We start from the raw sequence: 26,164 nt of genomic DNA, 5'->3' as shown, positions 1-26,164 counted from the left end.
ACCTAGGTATCAACGTGACACGTTCTTGATCTAATCTTTTATCAGCTAACTTCACTCCCCTTATCTCAAAGGTTAGATCTAACATTCAGAGTTGGGGTAACTTACCCCTTTCTCTAATTGGCAGGATCAGTGTCGTCAAAATGAATATATTACCGAAGTTTCTTTTCTTGTTCCAGCAAGGGCCTCTTTCTCTGCCAAAATCATTCTTCGATTCATTGGATAAGATAATTAGTACATTTATTTGGGGAGGGAAGCCACCAAGGGTTAGTAAATCTTTATTGCAGAAAAGTAGACTTCGTGGAGGACTTGCATTACCCAATTTTCAATTCTATTACTGGGCTGCGCACATTCATAAACTTTGCTACTGGGTTAAATCTCCTGGACCTTCTTGGTCTAAATTGGAACTATCTTGTAGGGAATCCTCTTTACCTGCTTTGCTTTACTCCTCTTTACCTACAAAACTCTCCCTATATACTGATAATCTAGTTGTCCTCAACACACTTATGACTTGGTATCAATTTAGATGGCACTTTAAATTTGTAGGTGCATCCTCTTTGGGTCCTTTAGTCAACAACCATCTATTTCCTCCATCATGTTTGGACTCCACATTTTCAGTGTGGTATGACAAGGGTATTAAACAAGTTAGAGATTTGTATGCCGATGGTGTGTTTGATAGATTTGCCAATCTGGCATCCACTTATGACCTCCCTGTGACGCATTTTTTTCGGTATTTTCAAATTCGGAATTTCGTTTCTAGATGTTTTCCTGATTTCCCCTCTGCGCCTCCTGAACAGGCTTGGGAAAGCTTGTTTTCAAACAATCCACATCAGAGAGGAATGATTTTTAGGATTTATGATTTTATTCTGGCGCTAGGTAGTGAGTCGAGTAACAAAATTAGGAATGCGTGGGAAACGGAGTTAGGAGTACAGATAAGTGTGGAGTGTTGGGAACATGCTATAGGGAGGGTACAGTCTACCACTTCTTGTGCTCGTCTTGGACTTATACAGTTCAAAGTTTTAAACAGAGTCCATCTGTCCAAGTCGAGACTTTCTGTGATGTATCCAGACGTAGAGGTCAAGTGTGATAAATGCCATGGCTCTCCCTGCCATCTTGGCCATATGTTTTTCTTCTGCCCTGATCTCCATGGTTTTTGGTCTGGTTTTTTTACCATCATGTCCACTATTCTCAGGGTAGATTTAAAACCTTGCCCATTGATTGCTGTATTTGGGATTCCTGATGAATCAGTTCCATTGAGCTCGATACAAAAGGATGTTATTGCTTTCACATCCCTTATAGCAAGACGTTCCCTACTGTTGCATTGGAAGTCTGCTAAATACCCATCTATCTCCCAGTGGCTAAAGGATGTGATGTTTTTTCTAAAACTCGAGAAAATAAGGTATACGATGAAGGGTCGTACGGACAAGTTTTTTTTATAAATGGCATCCCTTTATTGTATACTTTATGGAGTTACAGACACTTCCCACTTAAATTTTTGTGCCTGTTGTTGGGTCTTACAATATCTATATAACCAGCGATAGTTATTGGGTAGCCATGATGACCCCGGGGGGGCAGGGGGCGGGTACTTTTAATTTTGTTTTCTTTTGTTAGTATAAAAAGAAAAAAAACCTGTGAATGTTTACTGCTGTGTGTTGCTCAATTTGTTTTTTTTTTCTTCTCAATGGAATATTTAGGAAAGGGAGGGGAGGAGAGAAGAACAAAGGTGATGTTCAGCAGACATGTTTGGTAGACATGTTCAGCAGAAATGTCCAGCAGAAATGTTCAGCAGAAATGTCCAGCAGAAATGTTCAGGAGAAATGTTCAGGAGAAATGTTCATCCCAGCAGAAATGTTCAGCGGAAATGTTCAATAAAAATGAAACTGGAAGAAAAAGTTGGATTAATCATAAATCTTGCCTCAGTGTTGTCACTGTTTGAAGGACTACCAGACAGATAAAATATAAAACTTTTCTAACTAGGCTAGTTTGGTGTCGCTAGCCAAGGGGAGGCACAACTAAGCTATGGGTTTAGCTGCTACAGTGAAATGCAAAGTACAATATCTTTCCTTATGCTCTGCTCATATCATGTTCACGTAAACTGGAAGTCATGTAGACATGTACACATCTTTTTTTCCTGCTCAGCATGAAAGGATGTTACTGTTTCAATTTCAACCCCTTAGAAATTACAGACTGCCTCTCAGCAGATTCCACCCCGAACTGTTTTAGGATAAGCTTGTTCCCCAAAAAGGCAGAATTATCAAAAGGGACAATTTATCTGGGCCTCAGCAATATGCGTATAATACCACCTAAAGTGACATTCACACAGTTATAGAATGGGAGTGGCAGTGGGACATCAAGAACCATCCCTGAACAACGGGCTCTGTGACCGTAATTAGCATTCAGAAAGACATTTGTCTCGATAATCCAATCACCTCATCATTTGGGGTTACATCTGTAACAACATCAGTACTGTGAGAACGGAAAGTGATCACATCAAATGATATCCGTAATTTACATTTAGAATGAAACTTAGTTTACATTACATACAGAAAACCTGGTTTGAAACACAGTATAAAATATCTGTGCTGATATTACTCAGGGTTCACTTTGACTCCAACAAACCCGAAGTGCTTCATATACTTTGTCACTGCCACGCTGTAATAAAGTTATTCTTCTTTGAGATCTTTGACATTCTCTTAATTTTTTCTTACACCTTTTACTGTTTAATTTTTTTTTAATTGGTGTATATCCATTTTCCCCCTCACACTGACTGTGAGCTAGTGTTTGGCAGAATTGAGAGCTGTCAGCCAATAAGACAAGAGTGTTTCCATGTATTTTCCTGTAAACCCTGTCTGACTGGTCTCGCCTCCGTTCACCGAAATATACAATGACAACTCCACTGTCTTCTTTTACTGACATTCAGTTATGTAGTGACAAACCTCTCCAAGTAGAGAATTATTCGGGGTTAAAGAAAAAATATTCGGGCTACAGCCCCGAATGTCCAGGCCAGGTTACGCCCCTGGCAGCAATAACTGCAACCAAATGCTTCAGATAACTGGAGATTAGTCTTTTTCACTTACTTACAGGGCTAAGACTTACTCCTATACTTTGGATCATGGCTGCATAATCCAGTTGTGCTTGAATTTCAACCAGACATTCTCCTTTAGGATTTTCTGGTAGAGAGCAGAATTCGTGTTTTTTGTTTATGATGTTTCCCTCAATTACTGCAAGCTGCCCACAGCCTGAAGCGGCAAAGCATCCCCACACCATCATCCTTCATCCATCATCCGCCACCATGCTTGACCGTAGGTATGATGTTCTTTTTGTGGAATTCTGTTTGGTTTCCGCCAGATGTAACGGGACCCCTGTCTTCCAAATAGTCCCACTTTCGACTCATCAATCCAGAGAACATAATCCTCAAAACTTTTGGGAGAATCAAGCTGTGTTTTTTGGCAAAATTCAGATGAGTCTTAATGTTCTTCTGGGTTAGCAGTGGTTTTCGCCTCACCACTCTTCCATAGATGCAATTTTTGCTCAGTGTATTTCTTATAGTAGAGTCATGAATAGTCAACTCTATTGATGCAAGAGAAGCCTGTAGGGCCTTTGATGTTGTCCTTGACTCTTTTGTGACTTGCTTGATGAGTCGTTGCTGTGCTCTTGGAGGAATTCTGGAAGGTCGGACACTTCTGGAAAGGTTCACTACTGTGCCTCACTAGTGTGAGTTTCCTCAATTTGGAGATAATGGCTCTCACTGTGGTCCTTTGGCATCCCAGTGCCTTTGAAATAGCTTTGCAACCCTTCCCAGACTGATGTATTTCAATCAACTTCTTCCTCATCATTTCTGGAATTTACAGGTATTTCAATTTTGGCATAGTGTGTTACTGGGTAAGACCTTCTAACCAACTTCATGCTGTTGTAAAAGTTCAATTTAAGTGCTGATTTGATTGAACAGAGCTGGCAGTAATCAGGCCTGGTTGCGTCTAATCCAGCTGAACCCCATTATGAATGCTGTTTCATAGTTTGGGGAATTAGTAACTATGGGGGCAAATAAATCTTCACACAGACTCAGCTGGTATTGGATAACGTTTTTGCTTCAATAAATAACCTTATCATTTTAAACTGTATTTTGTGTTTAGTTAGGTTGCCATTGTTTTATCTGAATTTTTTTTAAATTTCTGAAACAATTTAGTATGAGATATACACAAAAACAGAAGAAATACTTTTTCACAGCACTGTATATAGTTAACATCAGCTAACTATATTAGGAATGCCCCTGAAAAATTTCTGAAAACTGAAGAAAAAAAGAACAACACATTTTGACTACACAAAAAAGATTAAATGAAGTTTAAAATCCAACAGTTAAAGAATTTTAATGGCAATTATAATTATAATTATAATGATTTAATACACTGTTTGATCTGCTCTCCTGCACTGGTCAGAAATTATTCATGGTTTCATGACGGACATTACACAAGCGATTTGCAAAAGGATTATATCGACAATGTACTGTTATGTTTCTTAATGTTCAGTGCATTTATCACCCCCTTCTGTTGCATTACAAGATTTATTTTCATGTTGTTTTATTAGGGGCCAAACACAGATGGTGCGTTTGCATCCAATTGTTATTCTACATTTACTTCTTCTTCATCATGATCATCATCATCTGGCTAGGGTGTCTATGGCAGCCCACAGACAAAAGTTCTCCAAACTTTTTACCAGTTGGCTGATTGGGGAATTTTGCCATACTGTTTGGGCAAGGCCTAAAGAACCTTCTGACCAAACTTCCGCCAAGTGCTGCCAATGCTCTAGCACCACTACTGGGTCAAATTTGGGCCTAATTTGGAAGTATGTTTATCGTCATAACCTTTGAATTGTGTGTCCAAAATTTAAAAGCCAGTCAACCCTGGGTTCCCTGGGTCGAGATGAGTTCAACACACCATGTGATGTAAATTTCTGCCATTTTCTGAACCCCCCCCTCCGGCTACTCCCCCTACAAATTTTGATCAAAAATCATCTTGAGATGCGTCTGAACAAAAGTTATCAAAGGAATTTTGATATTCAGAACTGTTCTTCTGTAACCTGCTGGCAAATGCAAACAACAGGATGGGAGGGTGTATCTCAGCAATGCATCTAAGTATCATGGAACTTGATAAGCATCCACAGGACCATGCCCTGAATGTATCCAAGAAGTTTTGTGACTGTGCCACCTTGGGAACTTTAATGTTTTTTTATTATATAACTTGAAGAATTTGTGCTAAATTCAGTTATTTTGTCTTATAATTCCCTGGAGTATGCTGAAGTGAATGCACAACACCATCTGAAGTTCAAGTATACTTCCTGTCGACCATCGAGGATTTTGCTAAAAACTGTTTTTTTCGGCACTCCTCCTACAAATTTTGTCCACTCATCACCAAATTTGGCACACATCATCTTCAGAGTAAGCCTCACAAAGATTATCAAAAGAATTCTGAATAATCAAATGGTTTGTCCGTAATGGGCCAACGAATCTGACAGCAAAGCCACCAAACAGGAATGACATTGTATCTCAGCAATGACACTAAACCTGGTAGGCACCTTCAGGACTATGACCTGAAGCTATGCAGCAAACCTTGTTAGAGCACCACCTACTGGTCAAAAGTAACAATAACATGCTAAAAAATGCTTACATCTAACTGACATTTTTGCTAATCCTCCTCCAAATTTAGTAAAGTAAGTAAGTAAATTTTATTTATATAGAACATTTAACACAGCAAACCTGACCAAAGTGCTGAACACAGTAAGAAATGTAAAATAGAAAACAGAATAATACCAAATAAAGACAGACAACAGACCATAGTTCAAATTTGATTAAAACACCTGGGAGAAGAGATATGCATTCAGCCTCTTTTTAAAAATGATAATTGAGGGTGCAAGGCAGATGTCCAGTGGCAACTGATCCCATAAACGAGGGTGGCAACTGACAAAGCTCTATCCTCCTTAGTTTTTAAATGGGATCGAGGGACATAAAAAAGAAACCTATCAGAATATCTTAAAAATCTGCTAGGTGAATGTGGTGTAAGAACACCTTTGAGATAAGAAGGAGCTTGATCATTAAGAGTTTTAAAGACAAACAACAGAATCTTAAACTGGATCCTAAAATGGACCGAGAGCCAATGGAGCAATGCTAAAATTGGGGTGACAATCATATTTCTTTGCCCTGGTCAACAGACTTGCAGCTGCTTTCTGAACCATCTGGAGACAAGCAAGAGATGACTGAGGAAGACCCAAGTACAATGAATTACAATAATCTAGCTGCGATGTGATAAAGCATGAATAACCTTCTCCAAATCTTGGAAAGACAAAAATATTCTAAATTTAGAAATAATCCGTAATTGATGAAAACTATTCTTAACGACTGAATTTAATTACTCGGTTAAGAATAATACTGAGTCTAGGATGATACCAAGGTTCATAAACTGGGAAGTCATTTGAGGGGAAGTGATTATGACGCTCATTAATGAGACCATCTCTCAATCTCGGGGGACCAAAAACAAAAATTTGGCTCACATCATCTTGGGATCTGTAGCAAGGTTATCAAAGGAACTCTGATATTCAAAACGATTTTCCCATAATGGACTGGCAAATGCATGAAACTACAAATCATTCTTGAATCCCTATCTATAGTTATGGCTCTGCTTTCCTGTGATGCCAAATGCAACAATTGATGTGTATCTGTGAATGTGCGGCTCATGGGGTCTTGGTTTTAGCCTGCAAAAGGTAATACTAGGCAATAATTTGACAAGCTTTTTTTTTTTTTGGGGGGGGGGGGGATTTTCAAGTTCTCAAAAAACTGGGATGTGGGGCTCATGGTGAAAAAGTTTGAATATGTTTGAAATAAAGAATTAACTGACCTGATCAAGGACAGCATCCAGGGTGCTTAGCAGCAGGAAGCCACGGCCTTGAGCCAGGTACTCTCCCAGAGCCACCATGTGACCCTCCTCCTCTTCCTCCTCACTGGGGGCCTCTGTTCGTTGAGCCACCACACTACAGAGCTGGTGAACATCTGTCAGAAATTCCCTAGCCAGTGTGTTACTGGCACCACTCATGTCTGAGCTAGAGTGAGAGAGGTAGATGGATAGACAAACATAAAAAAAAATACATTGATTAGAATGAACAAATTAATTTAAACATCATTAAATCAGTCAGAACCACTTTTAGAGACCTGCTGTTATTGAAAATTAATCAAAGGATTCAGATTCAAAAATTAAACAGCGCTGTGGTAGAGTAAGCTCTATTTCAACTCTCCTAGCCGCCTGGACACGTCGTGTGCATGAACAGACAACCTTTAACACAAAATCATGTGGTGACCATACAATGTCTGCCAATCCCTTTTCTTCTTATCCACTTTGTACACGACAAGCATTTTCATAACAGCTTATGCCTATAGTAAGAGCTATAGGTGAACCTTGTATTCCACAAAAAAAGTTTTATGGATTGAGAAGACTAGACAAAATTGACCTCTACCCAAGTGATGGAAAGGCGTGGAGAAAGTGTGGAAAAACAAAGGATCTGCTCATGATCCAAAAAATATGACCTCATTGGCCAAGAAGGATACAGAAACAGTCTGTCTGCAAAGGATGAAAGGGCATTGGGGGTTGAATGTCTGCAGGTGGATTGACAATACATGCGGCACTCAAAGAGTTGGATGGTGCGATTCTACCTCTAGGTGCAGGTAGCAGCGTTTTGGAAGCATGGATGGAAGAAATGTGGGTGGTAGATGGGGTGTAATGCCGTAACCTGTAGAGAGTTGGGGTGCTAGCCTGTCTGATTTTCTGTATCTGACTCTCCCATTTTGTGTCTCTCCGCAGGAAACAATCTACAACCCCCTGCTCTAGCTTCTCCAGGAACCTTTGAAAATAGTCCTCCATCTGAATTAATCTAGCGTCCACTGTATCCCTGAACCTGGTTTCCCGGTTAAGTGTGCCGTTTATGGATTGTTTGAAATCTTTGTCGAGAGTCTCTACCTGTTCTCTAACGGCCAAAAAATCCACTTTCAGTTGGTCACTATCTGCCTGCAGTATTTGTACATAACCCATATTCTGCACATCATCATTATCATCATCAGCAGACTTCTCAATGTCAGAAATGTACAAAGAAATTAACATGGAAGTTATTTCTAAAGTAGGATTGTGTCATGTGACAAATAGGCCGGCTGAAAAATACACAACCTCATCATTAGCCCTTGCAACATTGTGTGACACAATATTTACACCATGAACAGAATGAACAACATAAAAATCCTTCATATTTTTCTTTGTTATTTATTTTTTAACCAAAGCAAATATAGACAAAATAACAGAGTAAGCAACCTCCGTATAGGCCACCACTATGTAACACTCACCGGGAACACCACAGAGATTACACAAACAAGGGGGTTCTTAAACTCTCTAAATACAGTACAGAAGTGGCCTTTAAGAATGTGCGTTTTTTCACGCGGTATTGCGATTCGTCACATGCAATCACACGGGTTACTGCAGGCACGGCTAAGAATTTAAATTAATTTGTTGTGCTTCACACAAAAACCACCAGGTGGTGCATGGAAAAATATACTGTAGCTGAACACAGTGATAAAACTTATGATAAACCTAATTTAAACAAGTTTCTAATTACAAGATTATGTAAAATATAAAGTGAGCATGATCAGGTCTCGTAGTACGGGTACAATAACTATAGTACTTAAATTAATTAATTTTATATATATATATATATATATATATATATATATATATATATATATATATATATATATATATATATATATATATATATACACACACACACATACATATACGTGTATATATGTGTATATATATATATATATATATATATATATATATATATATATATATAAATAATATATATATATAATATATATATATATATACACACATATATATATATACACATATATACATATATACACACACACACACACACACACACACACACACACACACATATACATACACCGCATCCAGAGAGTATTCAAAGCACTTCACTTTTTGCACATTTTGTTATGTTACAGCCTTATTCCAAAATGGATTAAATTCATAATTTTCCTCAAAATTCTACAAACAATACCCCATAATGACAATGTGAAAGAAGTTTGTTTGAAATCTTTGCAAATTTACTAAATATAAAAAACAAAAAAATGCACATGTACATAAGTATTCACAGCCTTTGCTCAATACTTTGTTGAAACACCTTTGGCACCAATTACAGCCTCAAGTCTTTTTGAGTAAGATGCTACAAGCTTGGCACACCTATTTTTGGGCAGTTTCTCCCATTCTTCTTTGCAGGACCTCTCAAGCTCCATCAAGTTGGATGGGGAGCGTCGGTGCACAGCCATTTTCAGATATCTCCAGAGATGTTCAATCGGGTTCAAGTCTGGCCTCTGGCTGGGCCACTCAAGGACATTCACAGAGTTGTCCTGTAGCCACTCCTTTGTTATTTTGGCTGTGTGCTTAGGGTCGTTGTCCTGTTGGAAGATGAACCGTCGCCCCAATCTGAGGTCCAGAGCGCTCTGCAGCAGGTTTTCATCAAGGATGTCTCTGTACATTGCTGCATTCATCATTCCCTCAATCCTGACTAGTCTCCTAGTTCCTGCCGCTGAAAAACATCCCCACAGCATGATGCTGCCTCCACCATACTTCACTGTAGGGATGGTATTGGCCAGGTGATGACTGGTACCTGGTTTCCTCCAGATATGACGCTTGCCATTCAGGCCAAAGAGTTCAATCTTTGTTCAATCTTTGGTCTGAGAGTCCTTCAGGTGCCTTTTGGCAAACTCCAGGCGGGCTATCATGTGCCTTTTACTGAGGAGTGGTTTCCGTCTGGCCACTCTACCATACAGGCCTGATTGGTGGAGTTCTGCAGAGATGGTTGTTCTTCTGGAAGGTTCTCATCTCTCCACAGAGACATGCTGGAGCTCTGTCAGAGTGACCATCGGGTTTTTGGTCACCTCCCCGACTAAGGCCCTTCTCCCCCGATCGCTCAGTTTGGCCGGGCGGCCAGTTCTAGGAAGAGTCCTGCTGGTTCCAAACTTCTTCCATTTACAGATTATGGAGGACACTGTGCTCACTGGGACCTTCAACTGCAGAAATGTTTCTGTACCCTTCCCCAGATCTGTGCCTCAATACAATCCTGTCTCGGAGGTCTACAGACAATTCCTTGGACTTCATGGCTTGGTTTGTGCTCTGACATGCATTGTTAACTGTGGGACCTTATATAGACAGGTATGTGCCTTTCCAAATCATGTCCAATCAACTGAATTTACCACAGGTGGACTCCAATCAAGTTGTGGAAACATCTCAAGGATGATCAGTGGAAACAGGATGCACCTGAGCTCAATATTGAGTGTCATGGCAAAGGCTGTGAATACTTATGTACATGTGCTTTTTTTTGTTTATTATTTTTAATAAATTTGCAAAGATTTCAAACAAACTTCTTTCACATTGTCATTATGGGGTATTGTTTATAGAATTTTGAGGAAAATAATGAATTTAATCCATTTTGGAATAAGGCTGTAACATAACAAAATGTGTAAAAAGTGAAGCGCTGTGAATAATTTCCGGATGCACTGTTTTTTATATATATGTTATTTCACTCTGTGTGTGTGTGCGAGAGAGAGACATGCTCGCTTCTCCCCGTTCTCTAGGATGCTAAAAACGTGAGCGGTTGTTGTGTCAGACCACTTCAGCGCATCGCAAGGTTCGCGACCGAATTATACGTCATTTAAACCAATTATTAAAACTACATACATTCATTAATATTTAACAGTCACGGAGGAACGGCACAGAATGTAGCGAAGTAAAAGGACATTTCTGTGATTAAAAATTAACTTGGGTAAGTTCACACTATTATATAATAGTATATATGCATTACTTTTTATAGATGCACAAAAAGTACTGAATTAATTAGAGTCTTAAATTAATAATAAAAACTCACTTTCACTGCACCTTGTCGTTTCTGTTACTCACTGTCTTTAGAAATATTGTTTTACTTATGCTTACTTTTGATCATAGTGTTTTAATTAGACATTACAGGTCTTACTTGCATTCCCACTGTGTATCAGCACATCTACACCGCGCGTGAGGAGCTATGCGGCCTAGTTACTAACACATCACTTCCGTTATAATAAACAACAGAATTTACACTGATATAGCATATAATGACAAACTTAAATTATCTTTTAAGCAACTAACAGCATCATCACTGTCATGCTTCCGTGCTACACAAACTCCGCTTTATAAAGTTAGATCTTCTCCGCAGTGTTTAATATAATATGCCCCCCTGCCTTAGAGGACTTGGAGGTCACACACGTTCTTCCTCAGTCACTTGATGATTTCACCTCAGTCTCATGGTGACTGAGGTCATGTTCGGAATAAAAGTTAACTGTGATATAAACAGTAAACTAAAGAAAGTTATTGTCGGTGACTCTGGATTCTGGCTAGCTGCGTCGCATTACGTGCGTGTGACGTCATGCGCCACTGACTAGAAAGAAGCTTATACTTTCGGGTTAGTAAAAAATCCTCTAGTGTTCCATTTGAGATGATACTGCCTTTCTAAAATTCATATACTAGATGGTAGACAGTGCATAGGCTAAGTGGATAGTGCGTCATTTGGGACACAAGTTTAGTATTTATTCTCCGAAGCGTGTTTTCGGAAGAGAAGTAACGTAGGGAGTAAATGTACCTCGTATCATTAGACCAACTAATTGATAATGAGATTCGTTGACAATTTTCATAATTGATTATTATCGATTAGTTGTTGTAGCCTAAACACAAGACCAAAACAATACAGAAGAGTTCCACTGAGAATCTGTTTGGAAATTGAAGCCAACAAACAACATCCATCCAACATGAAGAACCTGGAAAAAATCTGCCAGGAAGAATGGGCGAAAATCATTCCCAAACAGTGTGCAAAGTTGGGAGGAACTTCTCAACAGACTTAAAACTGTTACTGCTGCAAAGGGTGGTTCTACAAAATACTAGTCTGAAGGGATTGAATACTTTTTCAAGCAGCATTTTTCAGATTTTTGGTTTGCAAAAAAAATCTGGAACAATCTGTGTAGGTGTCATTTGTAATTCAGATGACTATGAGGACTTAAGGGGATTGAATACTTTTGTAAGGCACTGTACATAGACACATACAGTGCATGCACACATATTGTGCCTACCTACCTACCTACCTACCTACCTAACTGAGAAAAACAAATTCTGGTTAGATCAATGGAGGTTATTTTGCCTAACTTGTCACTTTTTTTAAAAATTTCAAACGCACAATTGTTTGTTGAAAATATGAACGATACAAATATACGGGAGCTATAAAATTAATAGAAAACAGAGAATAAACTGTGCTTCTATTTCATTCCTGGACTCCACAAACAACTGATATTATTCATCTTAATCTAGAATCCTCTGTGTGACGGCTGAACTCGTGAGGGACTAGCTGTTATGCAATACATTTACAGAGAACACAGGACCTAGCCTGCTCCAGTCATCTGACACTGACACAGAGAGGCTTACGGTATCACTTTAGCCTGTTATTCCATCCTCCTGACCAGGAAGATACACTATTTCCAACCTCTTCACTGAAACAAGCACACAGGTCCAATAGTTTAGTATGTGACTCATTCCATGTTCAATTTTCATGTTTTAAAAAATGTTGCTATTGCATTTAGATGATGACAAAGGTTCTGATTTACAAATATTAGTTCTGATTTACTCATCTTAAGGCCTATGGAAGAGAGGAGATATAAGAGGAGAGGGCACAACCAACAACATAAAAAGTAGCAGTATTAACTCAGCAGTTAAGATTATGTGATGGTAACTGGAGTTCAAATCCTAGAACTGCCAGAGAGCCACTGCTACATCCTTAAGGACTGCCCTGATTTCATAAATTGGCACACATTTGATGCACACTTGTTTGATGCAAGAGTATATGGCATTTGTAAATACAGTTGTAAATATACAGACATAATCTGATCATAATTATGAAACAATCATAATCTCCATATAACATACACACTTAAAGACACAACTAAATATGACATTCAAATACCATAAACAAGACATTTTTCCTGACTCACCTCCCTTCTACAAGCATGGTGGAAGTGAAGAACTGAAGTGCACATTCATTTTTCACTGCTTAGACACCAACCTCCACCCCAGCACATAGTTACTACTATTGCAATATGTACAGTTGCTACAAATACTTCTATGCTTTAGTAATGAATGAATTTTCTGCCCTGCACTTCAAATTCCATAAAATTGGAAAGGCAAATGGATGCTTTCCAGATCTGGGTGGGCAGTGCATCACATGAAAGCATGTGATGTCACATGATACTTAATCTTCCTCAAGGACACATCACTGGTGGCTCAGAGCAATCTTTGTATCACAACACTGAAGTGAAGATGTGCATAAAAATGCTACAAAGAGCCGATGTCCTCACTGCCTGTTTTCTTCCACATCTCATCACTGTTTTGTACAACAAAAAATAATAAATCAGTAAATAACACTATTTCCAGCTAAACTGGTTGCCATAAAAATAAATCTTGTACAGTGTCCTTAACTAATATTGTCACCCTTGTTAAATATGAGCAAAGAAGGCTGTGAAAAATTGTCTTTATCCTAACCCTAACTTTTGATCTGTTGTTCAAAAAATTCACAAAAATACTCTGCTCTCATGGATATCAAACAATTGCAAACAAAACACAGGTTTATTAAAAAAAAGAAATATCTTTGTTAAATATACGTGTGCCACAATTATTGGTACCCTTTTAGTCAATACTTTGTGCTACCTCCCTTTACCAAGATAACAGCTGAGTCTTCTCCTATAATGCCCACTGAGGTTTGAAAATACATGGCAAGGGATCTGAGAGCATTCCTCCATACAGAATCTCTCCAGATCCTTCAAATTTCAAGGTCCATGCTGGTGGACTCTCCTTTTCAGTTCACTCCACAGGTTTTCTATGGGTTTCAAGTCAGGGGACCTTGATTTTGTGGTCAGTAAACCATTTTTGTGTTGGTTTTGATGTATGTTTTGGATCATTGTCCTGCTGGAAGATCCAACCACGACCAATTTTAAGCTTTCTAGCAGAGGCAGTCAGGTTTTCATTTAATATCTGTTGATAGAGTCAATGATGCCAGGTATCCTAACAAAATATCCAGGTCATCTGGCAGAAAAACAGCCCCAAAACATTAAAGAGCCAGCACCATATTTAACCATGATATGGATTGTAGTTTTTCGAGACTTTCTGACCCCAAGACATGACTAAGTTCTGCAGTTCTCCAGATGTGATCCTCGAAGATTTTTTGGCAATTTGAAGCATCCTCTTCACAGTGCGCTGAGACAATATAGACACGTGTCCTCTTCCAGGTCTGATTTAACACATTTCCAGTTGACTGGAAATTCTTAATGATTGCATTAAAGGTGGAAATGGGCATTTTCAATGCTTTTGCTATATTCTTATAGCCACTTCCCATTATGTGAAGCTCAACAACATTTTACCACAGATCACAGCTATATTCCTTGGTCTTACCCTTTGTCATGAATGACTAAGGGAATTTGGCCTGTGATTTACATCATATTTACACCCCTGTGAAACAGGAAGTCATGGGTGAACAATTTCCTGTTCCTTGTCACCCAGGTGTACTAAAAATATTTTTAAATATCGGTGGGAATATACATCAAATATCTTTCTCATATGAATTCATAGGGGTGCCAATAAATGTGGCACACATACATTTAACAAAGATATTTTTGTAGATAAACCTGTGTTGTGTTTGCAACTGTTTGATATCCATGACAGCAGAGTATTTTTGAAAATATTTTAACAAAATATCTTAAACGAAAAAAAAAAAACAAATTTTCACAGCCTCCTTTGCTCATATTTACCAAGGGTGCCAATATTAGGGTAGGTAATGTAAGTCAATGTAATTCTCAACTATGATTGGTTAAAAGGTTTTAAATTCTGTTCTATAACAGCAGCTCTAATAGTGCCAGCTCTAAAAGGCTGTGGGCCAAGCCTCAAAAATGTATACTATATGGCAAAAGGTTTGTGGACACCTGACCACAACACCCATATGTGCACCTTTCTGTATGCTGTAGCATTACAATTTCCCTTCACTGAAACTAAGGGACCTAGCCAAAACCTGTTCCAGCATGATAATGTCCTTGTGCGCAAAGCAAGGTCCATAAAGGCATGGTTTGCCAAGGTAGGCGTGGAAGAACTCAAATGGCCTGCACAGAGCCCTAAACCTCAATCCCACTAAACACCTTTGGGATGAATTTGGAAAGCCGACTGTGCACCAGACCTTCTCACTCAACATCAGTGCCTGACCTCACTAATGCTCTTGTGGCTGATCCCACAGCCATGATCCAAAATCTAGTGGAAAGCATGCACAGAAGAGTTGATTAGAGTATTATAACAGCTAAGAGGGATTAATTCTAGAATAGGATGTTCAACAAGCACATATGACTATTATGATCAGCTGTTCCATAAACTTTTGGCCATATAGTGTGCAATTCATGAGCTCATCTATGATACATCAAGCAAAATCACACAAAAAACAGAAAAACATACCCTAAACTAAATTATTACACTTGAATACTGGAGCATCTCAAGAATATCTTTCACTTTATTTATTTTTTTATACCTCTGATAAAATTTTTATACATTTTATATTATATATATATATATATATATATATATATATATATATATATATATATATATATATATATATACACACACACACACACACTTGCTCTACAGCAGGGGTCTCAAACTCCCAGCCCACGGGCCACTTCAGGCCTGCCTTCCCCCTCAGTCCAGCCCACGACGGGATGTAAAAAAATATATATATAATCTGGCCCGCCAAATCTAATGATATTTTATAGCGGTTTCATGCCAATTCAAGCTACCATTTTGAAATAATTAAAATAAAAACACAATTCAGTTTTTTTTTTTTTTAAATGCATTTCGTTTGTTATGGCAAAGGTCAAAGTTGGCCAAAATGCACGCAAGGTGCTGAAGAACAAAGATGTCGCTGTCAAAATCAAAACGTAAGGTGGATGATGAACACAGACTGTTTCAAGAAAGATGGACTACCCAGTATTTTTTTTGTGGAGTTTAATAGAAATGCTACCTCCCTGATATGCAACGGAAAAGTTGCAGTTTTAAAGGAATATATCATCAACCGTCATTATTGGACTAAACACGGAGAGCAGTACGAGAAGTATGAGGGAGATGAGAGGGCAACACGAGCCACGCAGCTACAGAGAGGATTTATATCTCAGCAAAGTATTTTTCATAAAGCCAAAAAGGATGCCGATACTGCAGTCGAGGCAAGTTATGTGGTGAGTGAATTAATCGCCAAAGCCGGAAAGCCATTCACTGAAGGACCGTTTCTGAAGGACTGCATGATGAAAGTTGCGGATATTTTATGTCCTGAAAAAAGAGCTTGTTCAACAATATAGCACTGTCGGCTAACACAGTGGCGGAGCGGATCAGCGAGTTATCAAGTGACATTTATGATCAGTTACGTGATAAAGTTAAAGCTTTCACTGCATACTCTGTGGCGCTTGATGAAAGCACAGATAAAACTGACAATGCTCAGCTCACAATTTTCATAAGGGGTATTAATGAAGTTCGAAGTGAAAGAAGAGTTGCTAAGTTTGTGTCCAATGCACGGCCGCACCACATCCAAAGATATTTTTCAGGAGCTGTGTGACGCATTTGAGCGTACTCGTTTACCATGGAGTCGACAGGTAGGCATTACAACTGACAGAGCCCCATCTATGACAGGCAGAAAAAACGGTCAGGTTGCGCTGGTACAAAGAAAATTAGAAGAGGAAAAAGCAGGTCCAGCAGTTGTTCTGCACTGCATTATACACCAACAGGCACTGTGCAGCAAGTGCCTGAAATATGAACATGGCATGTCTGTTGTCCTGAAATGTATTAATTACATCCGATCCAGGAGTTTTCAGCACTGCCAGTTCAAGGCCTTTTTGCAAGAAATTGAGTCAGCATATGGTGATGTACTTTACTGAGGTGCGCTGGCTCAGCAGGGGAAATGTCCTGAAGAGATTCTTTGAGTTAAGAACAGAGGTGAAGAGATTCATGGAAGATGGCAGAATGGATGTTCATGAATTTGATGATCCAAAATGGGTGATGGATTTTGCATTCCTAGTGGACATAACACATGAGCTAAACATCCTTAACCTGAAGCTCCAGGGCCCTGATCAGCTCATCACAGCAGCTTATGAAAACGTGGAAGCCTTCTCCATAAAACTGAGACTGTGGAAATGTCAGCTTTCTGCAAAAAAACCTTAGCCATTTCCCGTCATGCAGATCTCTTGTGGAGGAGGGCACATCATTCAGTGGTGATAAATATACAACTGCTATTGACAACCTACTGAAGGGATTTGAGGAGCGCTTTGCTGATTTCAAAGCACACCGCTTTGACACTTTCCAGCTGTTTGCAGACCCCTTCTCAGTTGATGTGGAGAGTGTCCCAAGTGTGTTGCAAATGGAACTTATTGACTTGCAGTGTAATAGTGAACTAAAAACTAAATTCAGGGAGGCACAGGGAAAAGCAGATCTCATTGGACAATTTCTGAGAGACTTACCTCCATCCTTCCCAGAACTGTTAAAAATGTTCAGTCGGTTAATGTGCCTTTTTGGAAGCAGATATTGTTGAGAAAAGTTTTTCACACAGATGAACTTTAATAAATGCAAGTACAGGTCCAGGATTACTGATGCCCATCTGGGAGCTATACTTAAGGTTTCGACTACAACCTCCTGGATCAGGGCAAATGTATCTCAATTGTGTGACAAGAAGCGCTGTCAGGTATCCGGCAAGAATTGAAACAAAACAAAAATGTGTGTGTCTGTGAACTATTACATTTATGTTGAAATTGGTACCAAGTTATTGTTATGGTATTGTTATGGTTATGTTTACTACTACTAAATTTGTTTAATAAAATATGTTGGTAATGGTTATAAAAAAAGTACATTTTGAGAATATGCCCACCTATGAGAACCAAAAGTGGCCCAAGGGCAATTTGAGTTTGAGACCCCAGCTCTACAGCATTTCTTTGCATATGCCTAAGACTATTGCACAGTACTAATATATATATATATATATATATATATATATATTCAAAGATAATGTAACTACATGCATGTGGAAGAGGAGAACAGGGAGAGAAATACAGTCTCCACCAAAAGTATTGGAATGGCAAGGCCAATTCTTTTGTTTTTTTCTATACATGAGGAGACAGGGGGTTTCAGATCAAAATATGAATATAAGACAACAGATCAGAACTTCAGCTTTTGTTTCCTGTTATTTGCATCTGGATGTGTTAAACAACTTGCAACATGGCACCTTCAGTGGCAGACCACCAAATTCTTTGGTGAGCAAAAGTATAGGAACAAATAGCCATAACGTGCATTGAAGTAAACGACATAACATTTGATTGCATATTCCTTGTTCACAATAACTGCATCAAACCGGTGACCCAGCAACATCAGCAAACTGTCGCATTCTATTTTTGGTGATTTTCCAGGCTTGTACTGCAGCTCAGCTTCTTTCCGTTATTGTTTGTTTTGGGGGTTTCTCTCTTCAGTCTCCTCTTCAGGAGGTGAAGTGCATGCTCATTAGGGTAAGGTCTAGTGATTGATTTTGCCAGTTTAAAACCTTCCACTTTTTCCCCTTGATTAAGTCCTTTGTTGTGTTGGCGGTATGTTTTGGGTCATTGTCTTGCTGCATGATGAAGTTCCTCCCAATTAGACTGGATGCATTTCACTGTAAATTGGCAGACAGATTGCTCTGAATTCATTCTGCTGCTACCAACATGAGTTACATCATCAATGAAGATAAGTGAGCCCATTTTAGAAGTAGCCATGCAAGCCTAATCTTGACTGATGAGCTTGTATGTTTTGAATCATGAAGAGATCCTTTATTTCTCCACACTTTGGCCTGTCCATCACTTTGGTAGAGGTTAATCTTGGTGACTCAAGTCTGTATCTCTTTGCAAATTCCAATCTGGCCTTTCGATTCTTACCGTTGATGAATTGCTTGCATCTTGTGTTATGGCCTCTAAATTGCTGCTCTTGAAGTCTTCATTCAAACAGTGGATTGAGATACCGTCACCCCTGCCCTGGAGATTGTTGAGGTCACTGACTGGTGTTTTCACTGCTCTCATAATGTTTCTGTTGTCAGCTGATGTTGTTTTCCTTGGCCAGCCTGTTCGGTCTGATTGACAGTAGACCAGTGGTTTCTTTCTTTTTCAGGACATTCCAAAATGTTGTACTGGCTATGTCTAATGCTTGTGCAATGGCTCTGATCAATCTTCCCCCTTTTCTCACTTTCAAAATGGCTTGCTTTTCATCCATAGACAGTTCTATGGTCTTCATGTTGGTTTATCCTTTTTTTAACAACAAATGCAGTTTTCACAGGTGAAACCCAGGGCTGAAACCAAGAGTAGACATTCAGCAGTATTAATTGTTGAAACAATCAATCTAACAGGGCACACATGGGCAACAAGAAACACCAGTCAGTCACATGTCCCAATATTTTTGATGACGTGTGGGGGGGGGGATGAAGGGTTCAACAAAAGGTACGATGTTCTATGTTGTAACATTGGTACTTGAATGTTTGTGAACCCTTTAGAATTGTCTATATATCTGCAGAAATATGACCTAATCTGGTCATAAATATAACCTAATCTGATAATATGACCTAATCATCAGATTTTCCTAAAAGTAGGCAAACACATCCCAATTAAATAAATGAGACAAAAATATTACATACATCGTCATTTATTTATTGAGGAAAATGAGCCAATATTTCAAATCTGAGAGTGGCAAAAGTATGTGAACCTCTAGGATTATGCGTTAATTTGAAGGTGAAAATTGAGTTAGGTGTTTTCAATCAATGGGATGACAATCAGGTGTAAGTATCTTTCTCATTTGTAAGTCGCTTTGGATAAAAGCCTCTGCTAAGTGAATAAATGTAAATGTAAAGTGAGCGCCCTGTTTTATTTAAAGAACAGGGATCTATCAAAGTCTGATCTTCACAACACATTTGTAGAAGTGTATCATGGCAGGAACAAATGAGATTTCTGAGAACCTCAGAAAGAGTTGTTGATGCTCATCAGGTTGGAAAAGGTTACAAAGCCATCTCTAAAGAGTTTGGACTCCACCAATCCACAGTCAAACAGATTGTGTAAAAATGTAGGAAATTCAAGACCATTGTTACTCTTCCCCAGGAGTGGTCGACCAACAAAGTTCAGTCCAAGAGCAAGGCACATAATATTCCGCAAGCTTACAAAGTAGCCATTGTAATTTCTAAGCAACTAAAAGCCTATGTAATTTCTAAGCAACTATTGGCTAATGTTATTGTTCATGAGCCCACCATCAGGAGTACACTGAACAAAAATATTCTGCATGGCAGGGTTTCAAGGAGAAAGCCTCTGCTCTCCAAAAAGAACATTTTCGGCGATTTTGACAAAATAGAACTTTTGGTTTAAATGAGAAGGATTATGTTTGGAGAAAGGAAAACATTGCATTCCAGCATAACAACCTTAGCCCAGCTGTGAAATATGATGGTGGTATCATGGTTTAGGCCCGTTTTACTGCATCTGGACCAGGATGGCTTGCAAACACTGATATACAAATGAATTCTGAAGTATACCAGCAAATTCTAAAGGAAAATGTCAAGACATCCGTCCATGAACTGAATCAGATGAACTGAAAGAAGTGGGGCATGCAGCAAGACAGCAATCCTAAGTACATAAGTCATTCTACCAAATAGTGGTTAAAGAATAATAAAGTTAATGTTTTGGAATGGCCAAGTCCTGACCTTAATCCAAGAGAAATATTGTGGAAAGACCTGAAGCAAGCAGTTAATGTCAGGAAACCCACAACATCCAAGAGATTATGCTGTTCTGTACTGTGGAATGGTCTAAAATTCCTCCAAGCCGATGTGCAGGACTGATCAACAGTTACCAGAAACGTTTAGTTACAGTTATTTTTGTACAAGGAGGTCACACCAGATACTGAAAGCAAAGGTTCACATACTTTTGCCACTCACACAAATATTTTTTGTCTCATTTGTTTAATATTGGATAATTTTCCTCAATAAATAAGTGACCAAGTATAATATTTTTGTCTCATATGTTTGATTGGGTTCTCTTTATATACAACCCCAATTCCAAAAAAGTTGGCCTGCTGTAATTGGCAACTTGTCAGTAACATGACCGGGTATAAAAAGAGTATCTTAGAGCAGCAGAGTCTCTCAGAAGTAATGATTGTATGGAATCTGGATGGAAGCATATGTTACTCTAAAACCTGTATATACACCTTTCAGCATTGAAGGTGCCTTTCCAGATGTGCAAGCTGCCCATACCATAGGCACTAATGCACCCCCCCATATCATCAGAGATGCAGGCTTTTGAACTGAGCGCTGATAAAAAGCTGGATGGTCCCTCTCCTCTTAAGTCCTCTTTAGTTTAGAGAACGCAGCATCCATGGTTTCCAAAAAGAAACCTTGCACACAGAGATTTCTCCAGATTCTTGGAATCTTTTGATGATATGTACTGTAGATGATGAGATATTCACCATTTTACATTGAGGAACATTATTCTAAAATTGTTACACAAATTGTAGATGCAGTTTTTCACAGATTGGTTAACCTCTGCCCATCTTTACTTCTGAAAGCCTCTCTAAGATACTCTTTTTATACCCAACAATGTTGCGAATTAACTTCAAAATGTTCCTCCAGCTGTTTCTTTAGTAACACTTACTTTCCAGAATCTTGTTGCCCCCATCCCAACTTTTTTGAGACGTGTTGTGGCCATCAAATTAAAAATTACCGTATTTTCTTTAAATGGTACATTTACTCAGTTTAAACGTTTGATATGCTTTTTATGCTCTACTGTGAATAACATATGGGTTTATGAGATTTTCAAATCACTGCACTGTTTTTATTTACATTTTACACAGTGTCCCAGCTTTTTTGGAATTGGGGTTGTACTTTGAGGATCTGATGCTTTTTTAGTTTATATTTATGCAGAAATATAGAAAATTCTAAAGGATTCACAAACTTTCATGCACCACTGTAGAAATGTCAGAAAATTAAAGCTGAAATTGTGATCTATCGTCTCATTCTCATTTTATGATCACAAACCCAAATGTCTTCAGTGTATAACAAAAACTTCGATCAAAAAATTGATCCTGTGTCCTAAAGGTCAGTTAAATGGCATCCAATAAAATCAAGCTATCTCAAACAAGTTGTTTGATACTAAGGGGTTGTTTTACAAAGGTAAATGTATTAAACAGACATGCATCGTGTGTGAGAGTCCAAGTTCATGTGTATTGAGCTAAAGGGGGTAATGCAGAAAGATGTTTAATGTCTGGGAGTACACAACTGTTTTCCATAGGACATTAGTAAGGTTTTATGCCAAATGCCAAAATTGCAAAAAATTCTCCAAGGCACTGTAAGAAAAATCCTTGTAGACAAAAGAGTGCTTACGGAAAAGGCAGAAGATCTTTTGAATGCTTCTACGTTTGAATCCAGCAAGGCCAGTGACTTAAAACTTTAAGGCATTGCAAGAAAAACAACTGCATCTTTAAACAGAGATACTTAGATTTAACAGGAGGAGAAAGTTCAAGAATTGGAGAATGAGCTTGAATTTAAAAGCCTAGAACAACAGTATGATTTGAAGAGGAGCAAGAATACCCGCATGATCATGGTAATATGGAAAAAGCATGAACAGTGAAATGTGGAAAAGAAATAACACATGGGTAATTAGACTGAGAATGAGGGGGAAAAAAATGCCTTAAAAAACTTAAGTTTAATATAGGCAAAGCAAATGTCTCCACCTGATCCTCCTCCTCCATCTCCTGCATCTCCTCAATCTCATTCCCACATTAATAGGAACATTCAATTAGTGCCTCCATTTGATGAGAGAGACATTGAAATGTATTTCTCCCAGTTCAAAAACGTATGCACTGGATCACTGTCTTGCTGTATAATCCAGTTGTGCTCGAGTTTCAACTTACGGAACATTTCTGGAGTTCCAATTTTGGCATAGTGTATTACTGGGTAAGACCATTTAACCAACTTCTGCTGTTGAAAAGGTTCTATTTAAAGGCTGACTTGATTGAACAGGGTTTGCAGTAATCAGGCCTGGTTCCATCTAGTCCAGCTGAGCCCCATTATGAATGCAGTTTCATAGATTTGGGGAATTAGTAACTACGGGGGCAAATATATTTTCACACAGGCCCAGTTGGTATTGGATAACATTTTTGTTTAAAAAAAACATTAGCATTTAAAAACTGTATTTTGTGTTTACTCAGGTTGCCTTTGTGCTATCTTAGATTTTGTTTTAATTTCTGAAACAATTTAGTATGAGATATACATGAAAACAGAAGAAATCAGGAGCAAATACTTTTTTTCCCACAGCACTTTATACCTAATTTCAATGGATTTTGTGAATGAAGTGTTTACATGCAACACATTCCAAATTAAAACAGGCATTTCCAGGGATAGATAGGGTAGGTAGGAAATCAGAAATTGGGAAACAGAATATTGTCTTAACCTGAAACAGGCAATCGGATTTGTGGTGCTTACATGATTCATTACTAATTAGAATTTTACCAAATACTGATTAATATTGAGGTCTTCCATTATCAATGGGAGATTTCCTAGTTGGTCCTCGGTTCCTTTTCATGGCAAGTGTTTGTGGATCATCTTTGCCACTGCTTGGGTGTTCCTCGCAGTCCTTGGTCATTGCGAGGAACACCCAAGCAATATATATTCAGAGCTCTTGGACATCTTGGCTATTGCGTTCTTGACACTCTGAATATCTGACAATAGTTCTACTATGGCCTGTAACTCAGATCCTCTTTACCTATCCTTGTGGTGGCATCTCTGATTGTTATGATCTTTTCTGGTCTACTATCTCTGTCTTACTGTCCTTCATTTTGACAAGAGTAGTAGTCATTCCTATCACTCTGGTGATTGCACCGCTTGTACTGGGTTTGCCTTTCCATACACCCCATTGCCCCAGAAGGGTATTGGTGAGAGCGCTTTTGAGGACCTTTTGCCTGTACAATTAGCAAAAGGGATCTCAGAGCCTTCCAGGGCTGAGTGAGAACCTCCGGTGTTATGTGAGTAATTGGGGATTTTCTTCCCCATTTATTACCAGGGTGATCCACTCTCTCAGATCATTTGTGCCATCCTTAGGATGTCATGCATGGATGGGTTGCCCTGTTGGGTATAAAGGGTTACATGTGTCCATACAGGTGTGAAGGTTATACAAGAAGAGAGACTTAATAGCTTGACCTTTTTCAAGGCCAGGTCCATTTCTTCCTTGAAAATATATGAATCATAAACAATTGTAAAACTCACAATGATGCTCACTGCAATCATGTTTGATGTTCAGCTCATAGCGAACATGGTGGAACATTCATTAGCAAAGGATTCAACTTTTTTTGGCTAGTATATCACAAAGCAGGTTAAAGCTATTGTGAACTAAAGCCAACAGTGTCTCTATAAGTGTGTGTACTGTTCTGGAAGTTGTTTTTTTAGAAAATCCTGAACCAACAGTATTTCTCATTGCTATTATTTTAACTCAATTAACAGTTATTATTTTAACTCAATGACCATGAGCAGAGAGCTTACATTTAACTGTTTATGACAGACCTCCTGATTAAAGCTTAAACAAAAAAAGATTGGTATCTGGATCGGTCATAAGAATCCTGATCGGTGCATCTCTAATGAACACCATTACACTAAAGCACTTTGCATCTGACGGGTAAATGAACTCACCCAATCACTTCCTATATGAGTTTATTCAGATATATACACAATATACGCAGAACAGTTCAAGAACTGACTCCAACCCAGAACCATGACAGTGGGAAATGTCTAATAGTGTAGCTTTAAATATATTTAAGAGGAGCAGACTTCAAAGACTGAACATTGAGGTTTATTGTATTTGTTTACAAGGTGGAACAGGTTAACGGGTTTTTTTTTGTTGTTTTTTTTGCATACAGCCTGTAATGTTAACTGAAAATATTACATTTAGTTTATCAGAAAGTAAATTAATTTGTCATCGTTCACACTATGTTCCTAAATTCTGTCATAATTGACAAGCTCAAGTTTTCTTATGCCTACTTGTGTGTTATATCGTGGCACATTAATGTGCCTAAAAAAAAACCCCTCAACTTTAACCGTGCTTCAAAATTTTTTACTGTGCTCCTAAATTTTTGTAATTAGGAGCACAAGTGCTCCTAAAAGAAATTGTTACCTTAGAGCCCTGAAACTGGTTCTCACAATTTCCTTCCCAAAAAAGTGGATGAAGATTCATCCACAGAGTAAATCCGTATTATGGAAAATGTTTTAAATCAAGTTTGGAAAAGTTGTTGAAAGCTTGGTGATGGTGACGTTGAAGTTGAGTGACCGTGGTGTAGTTCGTTTATAGCACATGGTTAGCTTTTTATTTCTGGTGATTGTATTTTGGCTTCAAACTTCATAAAAGTTGTGTTCATCTGTGAAAATGATCTTGATGCACAAAACGTGTTAGTGTTGTAAACTTGTGTTAATCACAGAGCTTATTTTTTTTAAATAATTCAAAAGTCTATGTGAAAATCCTATCGGGTTTTTGTCGAGGAAACCAGTGTGATGCTAACTTCCGGGTTTCGGTACAAAATGACATCATCCCTGCACCACTCTACTGGGTGGTGCAGGCTGCGTCTCTCCTCCTGTAAACCTTTATTGCCTTTTCTGCAGACGAATGAATCCTTTTCATTTGGTTGATGGCATTTTTACTTATCCTATAATTTGGGTACAATTTTATTTATAATTTGCTTCTACGAGACGATTCACTTGAAGGACCAGTCTAATTTGATGCAAAGATTTGTACATTAGCAGGAATGTAGCAAAACATGGAGGTTGTTTTACAGCGGCCTGTTTATTTAAATGTGAAAGTGCAATAAAAATATGTGGTCCCTAAAATCAATTAATAATCGTGATAATCAGGATCTCAAAATTGATCAAAATAGTCGGGATTATCATTTTGGCCATAAACGTGCAGCCCTAATTTAAAGACAATATG

The 26,164-nt window shown here is 38.4% G+C and overlaps 1 protein-coding gene across 6 annotated transcripts in view; it reads right to left on the bottom strand.

The window, feature by feature from the left end:
- lyst (lysosomal trafficking regulator) overlaps positions 1-26,164 on the bottom strand; it is a 238,577-nt gene that overhangs the window by 190,604 nt on the left and 21,809 nt on the right. For 5 of the 6 annotated variants that reach the window (XM_053620709.1, XM_053620710.1, XM_053620711.1 and 2 more), the window contains exon 4: positions 6,885-7,086. In XM_053620709.1, coding sequence (XP_053476684.1) covers positions 6,885-7,086 — 202 coding nt within the window. Of the gene's footprint in view, positions 1-6,884; positions 7,087-19,105; positions 19,513-26,164 lie in introns of all 6 variants that reach the window. The other variant, XM_053620712.1, reaches the window with a different exon arrangement.

This window comes from Ictalurus furcatus, chromosome 3 (assembly GCF_023375685.1).
Source record: "Ictalurus furcatus strain D&B chromosome 3, Billie_1.0, whole genome shotgun sequence".
Classification (NCBI taxonomy): Eukaryota; Metazoa; Chordata; class Actinopteri; order Siluriformes; family Ictaluridae; genus Ictalurus; species Ictalurus furcatus.
The sequence above is the reverse complement of the archived record's forward strand: the minus strand, read 5'-3'. Positions and strand labels throughout refer to the sequence as shown.